The sequence below is a fragment of the Portunus trituberculatus genome, chromosome 42 (assembly GCF_017591435.1).
Source record: "Portunus trituberculatus isolate SZX2019 chromosome 42, ASM1759143v1, whole genome shotgun sequence".
Taxonomy (NCBI): domain Eukaryota; kingdom Metazoa; phylum Arthropoda; class Malacostraca; order Decapoda; family Portunidae; genus Portunus; species Portunus trituberculatus.
Window position 1 is genome coordinate 1,252 of NC_059296.1, and position 13,400 is coordinate 14,651.

Genomic DNA, 13,400 nt, shown 5'->3' on the forward strand with positions numbered 1-13,400 from the left:
AGTACAGGATATCCATGATAGTTGAAGTAAATTACTAATATCAATTGTTACAATTGTATATTTTTGTGATAATAATGACTAAGGCAAGAACAGGACCTATAATAATGATCCCTCAAAAGTTGTCTGTACAGTAAATGTCACCAAAGCAAGCAAAAACAATCCTAAAATACTGGTATCAATGTAAGAAAAAGAAAAAGAAATATAATAAATACATAAAAATGAATAAAGATAAAATGCAGGTTTTGAGAGAGAGAGAGAGAGAGAGAGAGAGAGAGAGAGAGAGAGAGAGAGAGAGAGAGAGAGAGAGAGAGAGAGAGAGAGAGAGAGAGAGAGAGAGAGAGAGAGAGAGAGAGAGAGAGAGAGAGAGAGAGAGAGAGAGAGAGAGAGAGAGAGAGAGAGAGAGAGAGAGAGAGAGAGAGAGAGCGCTAGTCAAGAGCAAGGTCTGTCTTTTTCACATGCCATATATAATTGTACAATTTTCCTGGCGCAAAGTTTGGCAAACACCATAAACAAGGATTCCCTTTGAGGGTCAATGGCTAAATTATCTTGGTATTTCAGAAAGATGATAGTGAAATAATGACAAAAATAAAATAATTTTAAGTTTGACATTATCAAAAAATTCAAACAGCATAATCATATTACTAAATCAATACAAAAATTAACATAGCTGCTGATTCTTAGCTTTCTTGCTTCATTTCAGTCACTTTTTTATACACACATATAAGAAATATAGTGGCAATATTCTTCTAACTTGACAGCAATGTTTTATGGCCAGGTCTTGTTCCTCATACTGCTACTACTACTACTACTACTAATGATAATAATAATAATGATAATAATAATAATAATAATAATAATAATAATAATAATAATTTATTATTATCATTATTTTTGTTTTCAATCACTGTCCACTAACCAAAACATTTCTGCAGGTACAAGCAAACATAGTTTAGGGATTTCTTTCACAGATATGATCTAATATTATTACCAACTGTAAACATCATGGTGAAGGTATGCAACAATACAGAACTTAGCATAAGGAAGCCTCATTCTATTAACATCCTTTAAATTAATTTAGTTATGTAAAACATTTAGATTAAAATCCTGATTACATATCCTCTTATATAAGACATATAATTTTATAGGAGAGAGAGAGAGAGAGAGAGAGAGAGAGAGAGAGAGAGAGAGAGAGAGAGAGAGAGAGAGAGAGAGAGAGAGAGAGAGAGAGAGAGAGAGAGAGAGAGAGAGAGAGAGAGAGAGAGAGAGAGAGAGAGAGAGAGAGAGAGAGAGAGATTAAAAGAAAGCCATGTGAATTTATCCCTGAATAAATGAGAATCAAAATGTCTTGTTAACATGCACAATTCCCTTGTGCTCAGAGACCAAATGTGACAAAACTCATATGCTGAACCCTACTCTCTAGTCAGCTTCTGCATTATGCCACATGTCCCTTGGTCAAAGGTACAATTATCATTAAAATTTTATTTTTTTTTCAATATAGATAAATCTAAAACAATTAATAATACAATGGCTTTACAGGACAGTTATTGATAATAAGATGAAAATATTGAATAATCATTATATGATAAGAATGTCTTTCACTTCAGCAAATAAATCCAATTCACTGAATGTTATTAAGTAGGTGTATGACTTTACATTTGTGTGTGTATTATAGTTATGAATAACAATAAATCATGATTAAATATTTCTTAAGAATGAAGTATTTACAGAATTTCATAATTACATCACATGTTTTATTATCCAAACAAAAGCAATTCTAGTAACAATGACTAGGGGATGTGAGATTAATTAAGCAGATTGATTCATCAAAATTATCTAACTTTTCCCTTAAATCTGCCAAAGCCATTAATTTTTACTACTTAAGTTTCTCTAGATAGGCCACATATTAGAAACCATATTTTCTAATTCACATTTGCAACAACCATTATATTCCAAAATGGAAATAACCTGTAGCAATCTCTTTTACTAAGAAATGGCTAGGGTATGGAACCCTTTCAATTCCAATCATACAGTCCTTCATACATTTTTCTTCTAGTAACTACACAAAACTACATCCAATCTCACTATCATGCTGGATATAACTCTCAACTCAGGCACTTCAAGATTTTCTTAAATCCAACTTATATTATAACAACTACTTATTCAACTACAAAACAATTCAGATTTTAGATACTGATCCATGCACATCAACCATCAGCTCTCAGGATTTCAATAACTGCAATTTGAATATGAGCCATGTATTAGTGCTAATTTTACAAAATACATAATTCTGTACTGAGATGGAGATTTTAATGTTAAGTAAAATTAAAAATGTTACCATCTTAACACACACACACACACACACATTAGTACTTTTAAGAGTGGGAGAAAAAAAAAATGCAATATCAAAAACCATTCCTGGTGCTATACATGATTCACATTGTATTTATGGCTGTCAGTCATCAGGCAATTACGATCATAGTACATAATTTTCACATGTTAGTATCAACCTGCTTTGCTGAAACACTATTGACAGCAACATTAACATTAAAAAAATGTATCTGCCAACATCTATAACATTTTAAGAGCAAAGTATCATGACACTGTTTTCTCAATTTCCCTCTAAATATGTTATATTAAATATATTACAGGGTATGAGACACATAAAAGTAATAAAACTAATTTATCAAGAATATGAGAAGACCAAATTAACCCACAAACTAAACTATTAATCAAACATTTCGTAAATTGAGAGAGAGTAAGAGAGAGAGAGAGAGAGAGAGAGAGAGAGAGAGAGAGAGAGAGAGAGAGAGAGAGAGAGAGAGAGAGAGAGAGAGAGAGAGAGAGAGAGAGAGAGAGAGAGAGAGAGAGAGAGAGAGAGAGAGATTTGAGGTTTTTGTGTTCCACTGAAAATTTATAATTTCCTGAGTAAATTCTCTTTAGATACATGAAGCAGTGTTCTTTAAGCATGGTTTGATGACTCAAGTTTTTATGATTGTTAGTGCAGTTTTCAGTATTATTTGATTATCTGCATAATTGCTTTATAATTTGAATGTGACATTCCAACTCAAAATGACCCCACATTTGTAATTGATTCTTATAATGTATTTATCTATTTTTAATGTTTCTAAAATTACTATATACTGCAACAATAATATTTATCATAACTGCCATTTAGCTTGGTTGTGCAAGATTCTTTTACAATAACCTCATGATCACTAATCTTTAAAATAACATTCAACTAACAATGCAGTATAGTCTTTAAAGTAATGTTGAAATAACACGGCAGTATTACATGCCTCTTTAAGACCACAAGGTACTCTACTACCTGATGGTGGCAACAGGAGGTAACATCTAAAACCGCAATAGTTAAAAAGCACAAAACTGAAGGGGAGCTTGAAAATAAACAAGGAATACAGCAAAATTGTTTGTCTCATTGTAAGTCAGCTGTATGCAAGTTCCATACATATCACCCCTCCCCCCTACCCTCCCCCCAAAAAACTTGACACATCCTTGAGGCTACTATCTGTGTGACAGACCATATACAGTGATGTATGTGTCAGTGGTGCCAGCTGCCAAAAGGACACGGCGGGGGTGGAAGGCCAGACACGACACTGGAGCGATGCGGGTGCCCATGAATCCCTCATGGTATTTAATGGTGTTAACACAGGAGCCACTGGCATGATGCACACCAATGACCTGCTCTACAGATCCTCTGCAATACAACAAAGCAAAACTAAATAAAAATCTATTCTGGTTTATGGGCCTCAATAGGACAGAATAGACTCTCAATGACTATCTACAATAAAACTATAAGCTGTCTAATTTACTTACGTGGCAAAGAGATGAGCATTAGCATGGGTGGCCATTGCTGTCATTTCATGGTGGGGTGCACATACTTGAACAGAGTTAGCTTGTCTCATGTCCCACAGACGCACCTCACCTGATACCCTGCAGGCACACCAGAGGATAAGATGCAATTATGCCTAATCATTAAAATTTGGACTTAAAAATTATGATGGGACAATTATTTAAAAAAAATGCTGAAGGAAATCCTTAAGTAGACCTGCTATATTCTAAGACTAGTTTTGTAAAGACAAATATAGTTTGTTGTATAAGACATTAAGAATAAATATGATCTTGAATGTACTATTGTAGATTAATATATATACAGGCAACCCCCGCTTCACGAACAGGTTACGTTCCTAAAAAAAAACATTCATTGCGTGAATTTTCGTTAAGTGAACCAATTATAACAAGTTTGACCCCTGACTTGAACTTCCATTGAGAGTAAACAAAGCGAGAGTGCATCATAGTACAGCAAATGGTTTAATGAAAGTAAAAATTATGAAGTTAAACATTTAAGCAGTTTAATTTAAAACTAAGTCATTATAATGTACAATAAAGTATGTATGTAAGTAACTTTATAATCTTGATGATCTTAAATTTATGAAGGGAGGGAGAGTGCAGTGGGAAAGAAGCTAGCTGGCAACCTGTGAAATAGAAACAAAAAGCACATCATTGTACCGCATACAAAACTTATGTACCACATTTCTACAAGGCTTTCCATTTTATCCATTGCAGAGTCACGAGTTCAGGAGGTTCTTTTAGCTTGCAAGGAAGATATGGTCTCACCAGCCTTCTTAATAGAGTCTGCTGACATAAAATAGTAGAGACAGTACATGGAGTCAAGCCATGGTGGCATCTCTCGTGTCTGTGAATAATATCCAGCTTCACTTTGAGAGTAAAAGACTTTCTTTTCTTAGCAACGCTAGGCGACATTGCAGGGCTGGTTGCAAGGCGTTTTGGTGGCATGTTGAGTGTGGTATAAAGGCACCTGGCATAAAGGCACCTGGTGATGCATGTGCGTGTATGTGTGTGTTGCAATGAGACGAGGGAGCAGCCTGCTTCCTCCACATGCTGAGTAGGCTGCAGGAAGGATTATGGTATTGTAAATACTTGTAACACCTAAGTACTGAGTTTACATAATATAAAAGGCTGAATTAAATGGTACTTAAGCTAACATTATAATGTAATGACTCAACATACAAATCCAGGTCGCTATCGGTCAAGTGTCCAAGCTCACTTGAGGTTGGATGCTGCCTTACAATACAACATTCGTCTTGGAAGATGCACTAGTAGTTTTCAGGGTATTTTTAAGGAAAAAAGTGTGTCTCGAATATTGGTAGAAGTAAAATACCCAGTACAAGAAGTGTATTTAAAGTAAAGGGAAAAGCAAGAAATAATAAGAGAAAGCAAAAAATAATAAGAGAAAACAACAAAACAAAGAATACGTATACACAACACTCACTGCGTCACTGCCTTCACCACTCACACCACAGTCAGTCACCATCTTCCTCTGAGCTTTTCCACTTTATCAAAAATCCACTTATCAAAAATAACCCCACAGTATAAAATCAAAAACTAGTAAAAAAATAAACGCAGGACACCAATGTCTTCACCCCTCACAAGCACTCACCATCGCTGTCCACCTCCGAGTCAAGGACGTCATCATCCACTTGCGCTTACTCTGCTTCCACGGGATCGTCCACATCCTCTTCTGGTGCTACATCTTCCACTGGTTTTCTTGAAAAACTGCAGCATGGTGGTCTGGCATTTTTCTTGGAAAATTCTTTTTACAAAACTGTGTAGCAGAAGAGTGCGTCCATGGCTTTTCTTGTCACTGTGCTGTTCTGCTCCACATTGGGGTCCATTTCCTCTAGCATGGCAAGACCTTCTCTTATTTTACCAAGTGCTTCATTGAGCCTCTTGGCTGTAATGGCCAGTCCTTCATTTTTGTCTGCTGCTGCCTCCTCTTGTTCTCTGCTTCTATATCCAGCAGGTCCTCATTGGTTAACTCTTGTTTGTGTGACAGGAGCAATTGTTCAATGTCCTCTTGTTCCACCTCTGCCAGGCCAAGATCTTTGGCAAAAGTGACGGTGTCCTTGTTGGCTTTGGAAACGACATCGTCCACAGCGAAGCCTTCAAAGGAATGCACAAACTGCGGACACAGTTTTTTCCACACACCGTTCAAATATTTTCTTGGCACTTGCTCCCAAGACTGTTGGATATAGATTAAGGTGTCCTTGATGGTGAGCAGCAGAGCTCCCACCTATCGGCCAGCTGCGGAGCTCTCTGGCGTGCAGTTTGAAATTGCGTTTGGCGCTCAGTTTGAAAATGCAGTTAGGTCAAATCGCGTATAAGCAAAGCGAATGCACAAATTGAATTAATTATAATATTTTTTTGGTCGCATATTAACAAAAACGTAAATTAAACACGTGTAAATCAAGAGTTACCTGTATATCCAACTACTTATTACCTATGTCAAAGAAAAACACACTCAGGTAGGACAAAATGGATTTACTATAAAATAAAAACAGAATAATATAAGCTGTAAAAGAATTGACAAGAGTCTAATATCTGAAATTTCAGATCTTATGTGAAAGTCTTGCCAAGTTAAGAAATTTATGGAAGAATTGTGATGGAATCCTTGGTCAGGAATAGCAAAGATGGAAAGCTGTGACCTCATTCACAGTCAAAACAAAGGAGTGATCATGCATTTGCTGCAATGCAATTATTTAGAATTCCCTACACATTTAGTTTTTCTTTCCAATGAAATGAAAAAATAGAAAACTTACACTCCAGTTATGATCTTGGTGGTGGCCTGTGATGCATTAAGGAGGTGAGCACTGATCACCCATGAAGTGTGTTCTCGCCACTGCCTCACCACAGTCTTATTACTGGAAAGACGCCTGTCCAATACTCGCACATATCCATCTGAGAAACCTGCCACTACCCATGGGCCTAATAAAAACAAAATATGAAAATTAATTCATATAATACAAAACAATGTAACAAGATGAAACATGAAAATTATAATTTAATAGTGCTCTATACGTATAGGTTTATAGCATTAATTCATCTTTACGTTCTTAATTGAGAATGAAAATCATCTTGAATCCATGACATATCAGAACAAAGCCTTGGGGTTGTGAATCTAACCTTACTGATTACTAGAGTAACACCTATACAGTAATGACACGACCAACTGTACAAGCATAACAACGGATCAAATGTGCCAGCTGCCATTCAAGATATCCACAATCCAATGTTCAACACACCTGCTTGGTGGGAGTGAAGAGCTGTCACAATGGATGAAGAGTCTCCTCCTGTGGGCAGTTCTGAGGTACGACGCTCAGCCTTCAAATCCCATAGTCTGATGGTACGAGAATCTCCACCCACTACCATTGTTGCTGTGTCCTGTTCCCAGCTCATCAATAAACCTACACCTGGAAATGACAGACATAAGTAATTAAGTATTCATAGTAAAAATATATGAATATTATCTTACTAAACACTCATATTATGAAGATTTCAACAAATACAAGTACAGAGAGTTCTCGATTTATGACTTCTTCGACCTATGGTATTTTTGTGGTTATGTCGCCACACAGCACTGTATAAACAACAAAGCTTTATTTACATTCACTCCAACACTGGATTATGCTACTTTCACTTTCTTTCATTTGAGTTGTCATTTTGGGAACATTTTGCCTCCAATATCTCTTAAATAGTTTATTTTATCCTCACATCTGGTATGATGCAGCACTGTGCCTATATAGTACAATCACCTCTAAAACAGTGTGTATGTTTTGCTTGCTCTCTAACTCTGTGTGTGTGTGTGTGTGTGTGTGTGTGTGTGTGTGTGTGTGTGTGTGTGTGTGTGTGTGTGTGTGTGTGTGTGTGTGTGTGTGTGTGTGTGTGTGTGTGTGTGTGTGTATTTACCTAGTTGTATTGTAGAGGGTTCAAGAAGGGCTCATAGTGTCCTGTCTCCATTTATCAAATTTTTCCTTAAAGTATGTATGTTATGTGCTGTAACAACTTCACTATTTAATGCATTCCACTTCTCCACATTCTATGTGGAAAACTCTATTTTCCAATATCTTTCACACATTGCCTCATCCTGATCTTTACATGCCCTCTTGTCCTTCTATCTTCTGCCACCAGCACCAGGTCTTCCTTGTCCATCTTTTCAATGCCATTGACTATCTTGTATATTGTTATTAGGTCTCCTCGTCCTCTTCTATCTTGTAAGGTTGGCAGTCCCATTTCCTTCAGCCGTATATGTTATGTCCTTTAGTTCTGGCACCATCTTTGTAACAATCTTCAGTATCTTTTCTAATCTTTTTTAGAGTTTGGAGACCACACCACAGCTGCATTTCCAGCTTTGGATGTATCATGCTTGTGACAATTTTTTTCATCATATGTTTGTCCATGAACTGAAATGCCACTTTTATATTAGTCAACATTTTATATGATAATCCAAATATCTTGTTTGTGTGTTTTTTGGGGTTCAGATTTTCCTGTATAATCACTCCCAGATCTTTTTCCTCTTTAGTCTTCATCATTATTTGTTCCTCTCCCATCAGATAGTTCCATAGTGGTCTTCATTTGCTCTTTCCTAGTTCCATTACGTGACATCTCTCGGCACTGAACTCCAATTTCCACTTCTTACTCTACTCATAGATTTTGCTTATACCTTTCTGTAACAGCAAACAGTCCTCTCGGGTTTTGATAACTCTTAGCAGCTTTGCATCATCAGCAAATAAATTAATATAACTGTTTACCCCATTGTGAATGTTGTTTACATAAATCTGAAACATAATGGGGGGGTAACAATGACTCTTGTGGCACTCCGCTTGTTACTTTACCCCGCGATGAGTATGTATCTCTGATCACAGTTCTAATCTCCCTGTCCTTCAAATAATCCCTTGTCCATTCTAACAAGTTCCTCACATTCCTCCTATGTTCTCTAGTTTCCAAAGTAGTCATCCATGAGGGACTTTATCAAAAGCCTTTTTTTATGTCTAGGTATACTGTGTCCACTCATCCATCTCTGCTTTCCAGTCCTTCTATTACTCTCAAGTAGAAGCTTAATAAGTACAACACACATGACCGTCCTGTCCTGAACCTAAATTGTCTGTTCAATAAGACTTGTTCTTCTTCCAAATGTTTAACCCATTTTTCTCTGATAATCATTTCACACAACTTCCCCATAACACTTGTAAGTGACACTGGTCTGTAATTTAACCCTTTCAGTGCTCCGGACCATGATCATGGCTTTGAGGGAAATGACTCCTGTCCACTATCGTGGTCCCATATTTGACGAGTCACAGAATTAAACCGCGCGCCTCCTGGCTGCTGCTAGTTGCCAGATGACATTCTCCCATCCTCCCTCGACTCATGGGATGCGCCATCAGTTGCGTGGTAAGAAAAATATAGTCACAATGGCATCCACACAGTAAAGTATCAGATGCCCCTTTTTTCACAATTATTATTATTTTACGACGTCACTAGTGGCTATTTGTGCATTTATTTACAGAAATAACAAGAGTAATGATCAAATCTTGTTGTTAGAGAGCAGATATGCCAGATATTATTCATTTATTGGTAGTATATTGCGTATTTCATATATTACCATATATGGGCATGCGTATCCTCGCTCATGATAGTATGTACATCAAGAAAACACTCTGAAAACGTATTTCATATTATTTGTATGGGCATAATGTATGCACAGGTGTGAAAAATAATTACCCTAGCACATTCTGGAGCAGTTCTGAGCAACTGCAGTTCAAATCAGGTAGAAAATTCTGTGTAATTTATTGAGAACACCTGCAGAAAATAACCACCTGCTACGATGGCAATACTCAACAGCGCACAACATACCACCAGAAAGCCAACTTTCCATCATTATTGCACCACTTTCCAGGGTGAGTAGAGACCTAAATTTTTTACAATAGATGCATAACACTATATTATGCATGAGAATATTGATTTTTTCCATTTTTGCAAACCTCAATTTTTTGGCCGAATTTGCGTCTCACAGACATGACCCAAATGCATTTTGTAATTCCTTCAGCTTGTTTTCACCCATTCCATTTTCTATTCTGTCCTCATTCCCATCCATTACTTTTTTTCTGTAGGCTCCTAAAGGAGTCTTCATAATCGTGACATGTAGATTTTAGTAGATAATTTTGTTTCTTTATCTCCTGTATCTCCTCCTTTAATCCCTGATTCATTACACTGACTTTCTCACATTCAACTAATCTCAATCTCAGCTCTGTGTTTCCTGTTATCAGTCTGTCCTGCTTGTCCATTAAACTAGACATCACTTCCTTCATGTACTTCATCTCTCTTTCCACATTTATCAACCTCTTCATATTGCCTCTTTCGTCTCTAAATCCAGAAAAGTCCTTATCCATATTATCCTCAGTCAAACAGGTGTTTCAATAAGTCACTGATTATCACAACGAGGCGTTTGTTTTGGTGTCATACGTCTGGCTGCGCCACCCAGTTCTCCATTTTTCCATCTATACAGTATCCAAATCTTATTTATTATGGAGACGGGAGAACCTTATGACCTCCTACCCCCCATCACATATGTCTAGGTCAAGCTCGAACGCCTGCTTAAGTGCTTTCCTTGGGAGCTGCTTAGCACGTCTTGACGGTGTGGTGTTGTCGCCATGTGTGTGTGTGTGTGTTTACCTTGTTGTATATTATAGTGCTTGAGCAAGGCTCATAGTGACCTGTCTCCATATCTACTTTTATCCAACTTTTCCTTAAATTTATGCATACTTCTTGCTGCTACAATCTCTTCACTCAAACTGTTCCAGAATCCAGATATCTACCATCCTATGTGGAAAACTAAACTTTTTAATTTTTCTCAAACACTGACTTTTCATGATCTTTGAGTGTCCTCATGTTTGTCTATCTCCATCCTCAGTCAATGATACCAGGTCTTGTCTATCTACCTTCTCCATACTGTTTACTGTCATATACATCGTTATTAGATCTCCCCTCTCTCATCTATCCTTCAAAGTTGGTAGTTCCTTTTCCTTCAGTTTTCTTTAATAGAGAAGATACTTTATTTTTGGTACCATCTTTATAGCAGTTCTTAGGATTCTTTCTAGTTTCCTGATGTCCTTTTACATGTAGGGGGACCACACCACAACTGCATATTCTAGTCTAGGTCTTATCATAGTGGTTATGTGATCTTTTTTACCATACTCTTATCCATGTAACTGAATGCCACCCTGATATTTTTAGCGTCTTATATGATGAAGCAAACAACCCATTTATATGTCTTTCTGGAGTCAGGGTGTCTTGTATAATCAGTCCCAGGTCTTTCTCTTTCTTCCTTTTCCTTATAACCTCTTTTCCCATTTTGTATTCCCATGTAGGTCTTCTATTACTTTATCCATCTCCATCACATGGCATTTCCTGGTAATAAATTATAATTTCCACTTTTGGTTCCATTCCCAGATCTTGTCAATATCTTTCTGCAGTTCCATACAGTCCTCCTTCTTCCTTATGACTCAAGAGTTCCACATCTTCTGCGAACAAATTTATGTAGCTACTTAAGCCCTTTTATAATCATTAATATATATTTGGAATATTATTGGTGTCAGCACTGAACCCTGTGCCACTGGTAACTGTGCTCCAACTTAATGAGGTGTCTCTTATCACTGTCCTCATTTCTCTTTCTGTTAAGTAGTCTGTCATCCAGTTTAAGATAGTTTCCTGTATTATTCCAATGTGTTCTATTTTCTATAGGAGTCTTCTATGTGGTACTCTGTTGAAAACTTTTTTTAATATTTAAATATGCCATGTCAATCCATCCATCTCTCCCTATTACTCTCATATAAAAGCTTAGTAAATTTGATATACATGATCTTTTTCTAAATCAAAACAGGGAGTTGTTTATTATTTCATTTTCTTCCAGATATTCTAACCATTTTTCTTTAATCACAATTTCACAGATCTTTCCCACAACACTAGTTAGTGACACTGGTCTATAAATTAGGGACTTGGTATTTTTTCCTCCTTTGTATATCGGGAATATATTTGCTCTTTTCTAATCCCTTGATACTTTCCTTTCCATTAAAAAGCTGTTAATCACATCCCAAACTGGTTTCACCATTTGTTCTCTACATTCTCTCAGTGTCCATCCTGACACTCTATCTGGCCCCATTGCTTTTCTTCCATCCACTTTTTCTAGTAATTCACAAATTTTCTGTTTACGCACCACGTTTCATAATCCTTTCTGTGTCACTTGGTCACCTGGTTCTATGAAATCACTCTCTCTTTATTATATACTGATAGCTCTCACACATAAGTTCATTGATTTCTTCCAGTGTTTCTATTCTATTTCCCTTAATTAACATAATGATGGTCTCTCAGTTCGTCACCTTTCCATTTATATGCTTACAACTCTCCTCTTCCCTTCTTATTCTAATGTATTCATTTCATGCCTGTTTATACTGCTTCCTATTTTCTTCATTTTGCTGTTTCCTTAATTTCTTCCAAGCTGCATCCTTACACTTCTTAGCTTTTGTACATGTAGAATCATACCACATGCTTTTACTCTCTTACCTTTTTCTTTTTATTTATTTATTTTTTTTTTTTTTATATATAATATAATATAGCCTATAACACCTGTAGGTATACTTGAAGAGTATATATGGAAAGTGTTGTTCATCTTCCACCCATTAGTGGCGCAGGCAATTTTATTTACAGTGGTACCCATATTAGGGCCCATATCACCACCCAAGTGCATCTTTGGTGAAACCACCTAGAACCTGGGTATTATGGTGATATGTAGGTACCTTTAAACCACTCAACATATGGCAAAGTTTCAAGGCAGTACATGATGGGATTTGAACCTACGCATGGACTTCTGCCTGATCCCACACTCACCACCTTATCCACTACACCACCACCTCCCTCATTTTGTATACGGGAACATATCTCTTTATCCTCTCATTGTACTTGTCTAGAAATATTTCATACTTCTCTTGGACTGTCTTGCCTTGCATGGTTTCCTCCCAGTCAATACTACCCAAGTAATTTCTTAATCCTTCAAAATTTGTCTTGGTGTGATTCAATATTCTTTGTTTGTTTCCTGCATTACATTTTAAAATTTCCTGATCCTCTAATTTAATTTCTAAAACCACATGATCACTTTTCCCCCATTGGGCCATGATACTTGATGGTTGGACAAGACCCTTTTTTTTTTTTTTTTCCAAATCCAGCATAACTGGTTCTTCTTCCCCTCTATTCCTTATATAGTCTTTCACCCACTGGTCCATTGTGTTCACCATTGCCATTTGTAACACTTCTTCCCCCCCCATCCCCCAGTGTGACTGTTTACATCCATTTCTACCCATTTTACATGTTTGCAGTTTAGATCCCTCACAAGCAGCACCCTTCTGTCTTTTCTTAACATACTGTTCAAGCAATTTATCACTTCATTTTTATTTCTTTGTGTATGTCAAGTCTCCATGAATTAGTCTTCAGTGGCACATATGTTAGTACAATACTCTTCCTTTCCTTCCTACTGG

The 13,400-nt window shown here is 36.7% G+C and overlaps 1 protein-coding gene across 2 annotated transcripts in view; it reads right to left on the bottom strand.

The window, feature by feature from the left end:
* Positions 1–345: 345 nt before the first annotated feature.
* Positions 346–13,400, bottom strand: part of LOC123517569 (regulatory-associated protein of mTOR-like) — a 36,740-nt gene continuing 23,685 nt past the window's right edge. For both annotated transcript variants that reach the window (XM_045277803.1, XM_045277802.1), the window contains exons 21-24: positions 7,119–7,286; positions 6,636–6,801; positions 3,832–3,948; positions 346–3,712 (exon numbers count right to left, since the gene is read on the bottom strand). In XM_045277803.1, coding sequence (XP_045133738.1) covers positions 3,520–3,712; positions 3,832–3,948; positions 6,636–6,801; positions 7,119–7,286 — 644 coding nt within the window. In that variant the 3' untranslated portion in view covers positions 346–3,519. The remainder of the gene's footprint in view (positions 3,713–3,831; positions 3,949–6,635; positions 6,802–7,118; positions 7,287–13,400) is intronic.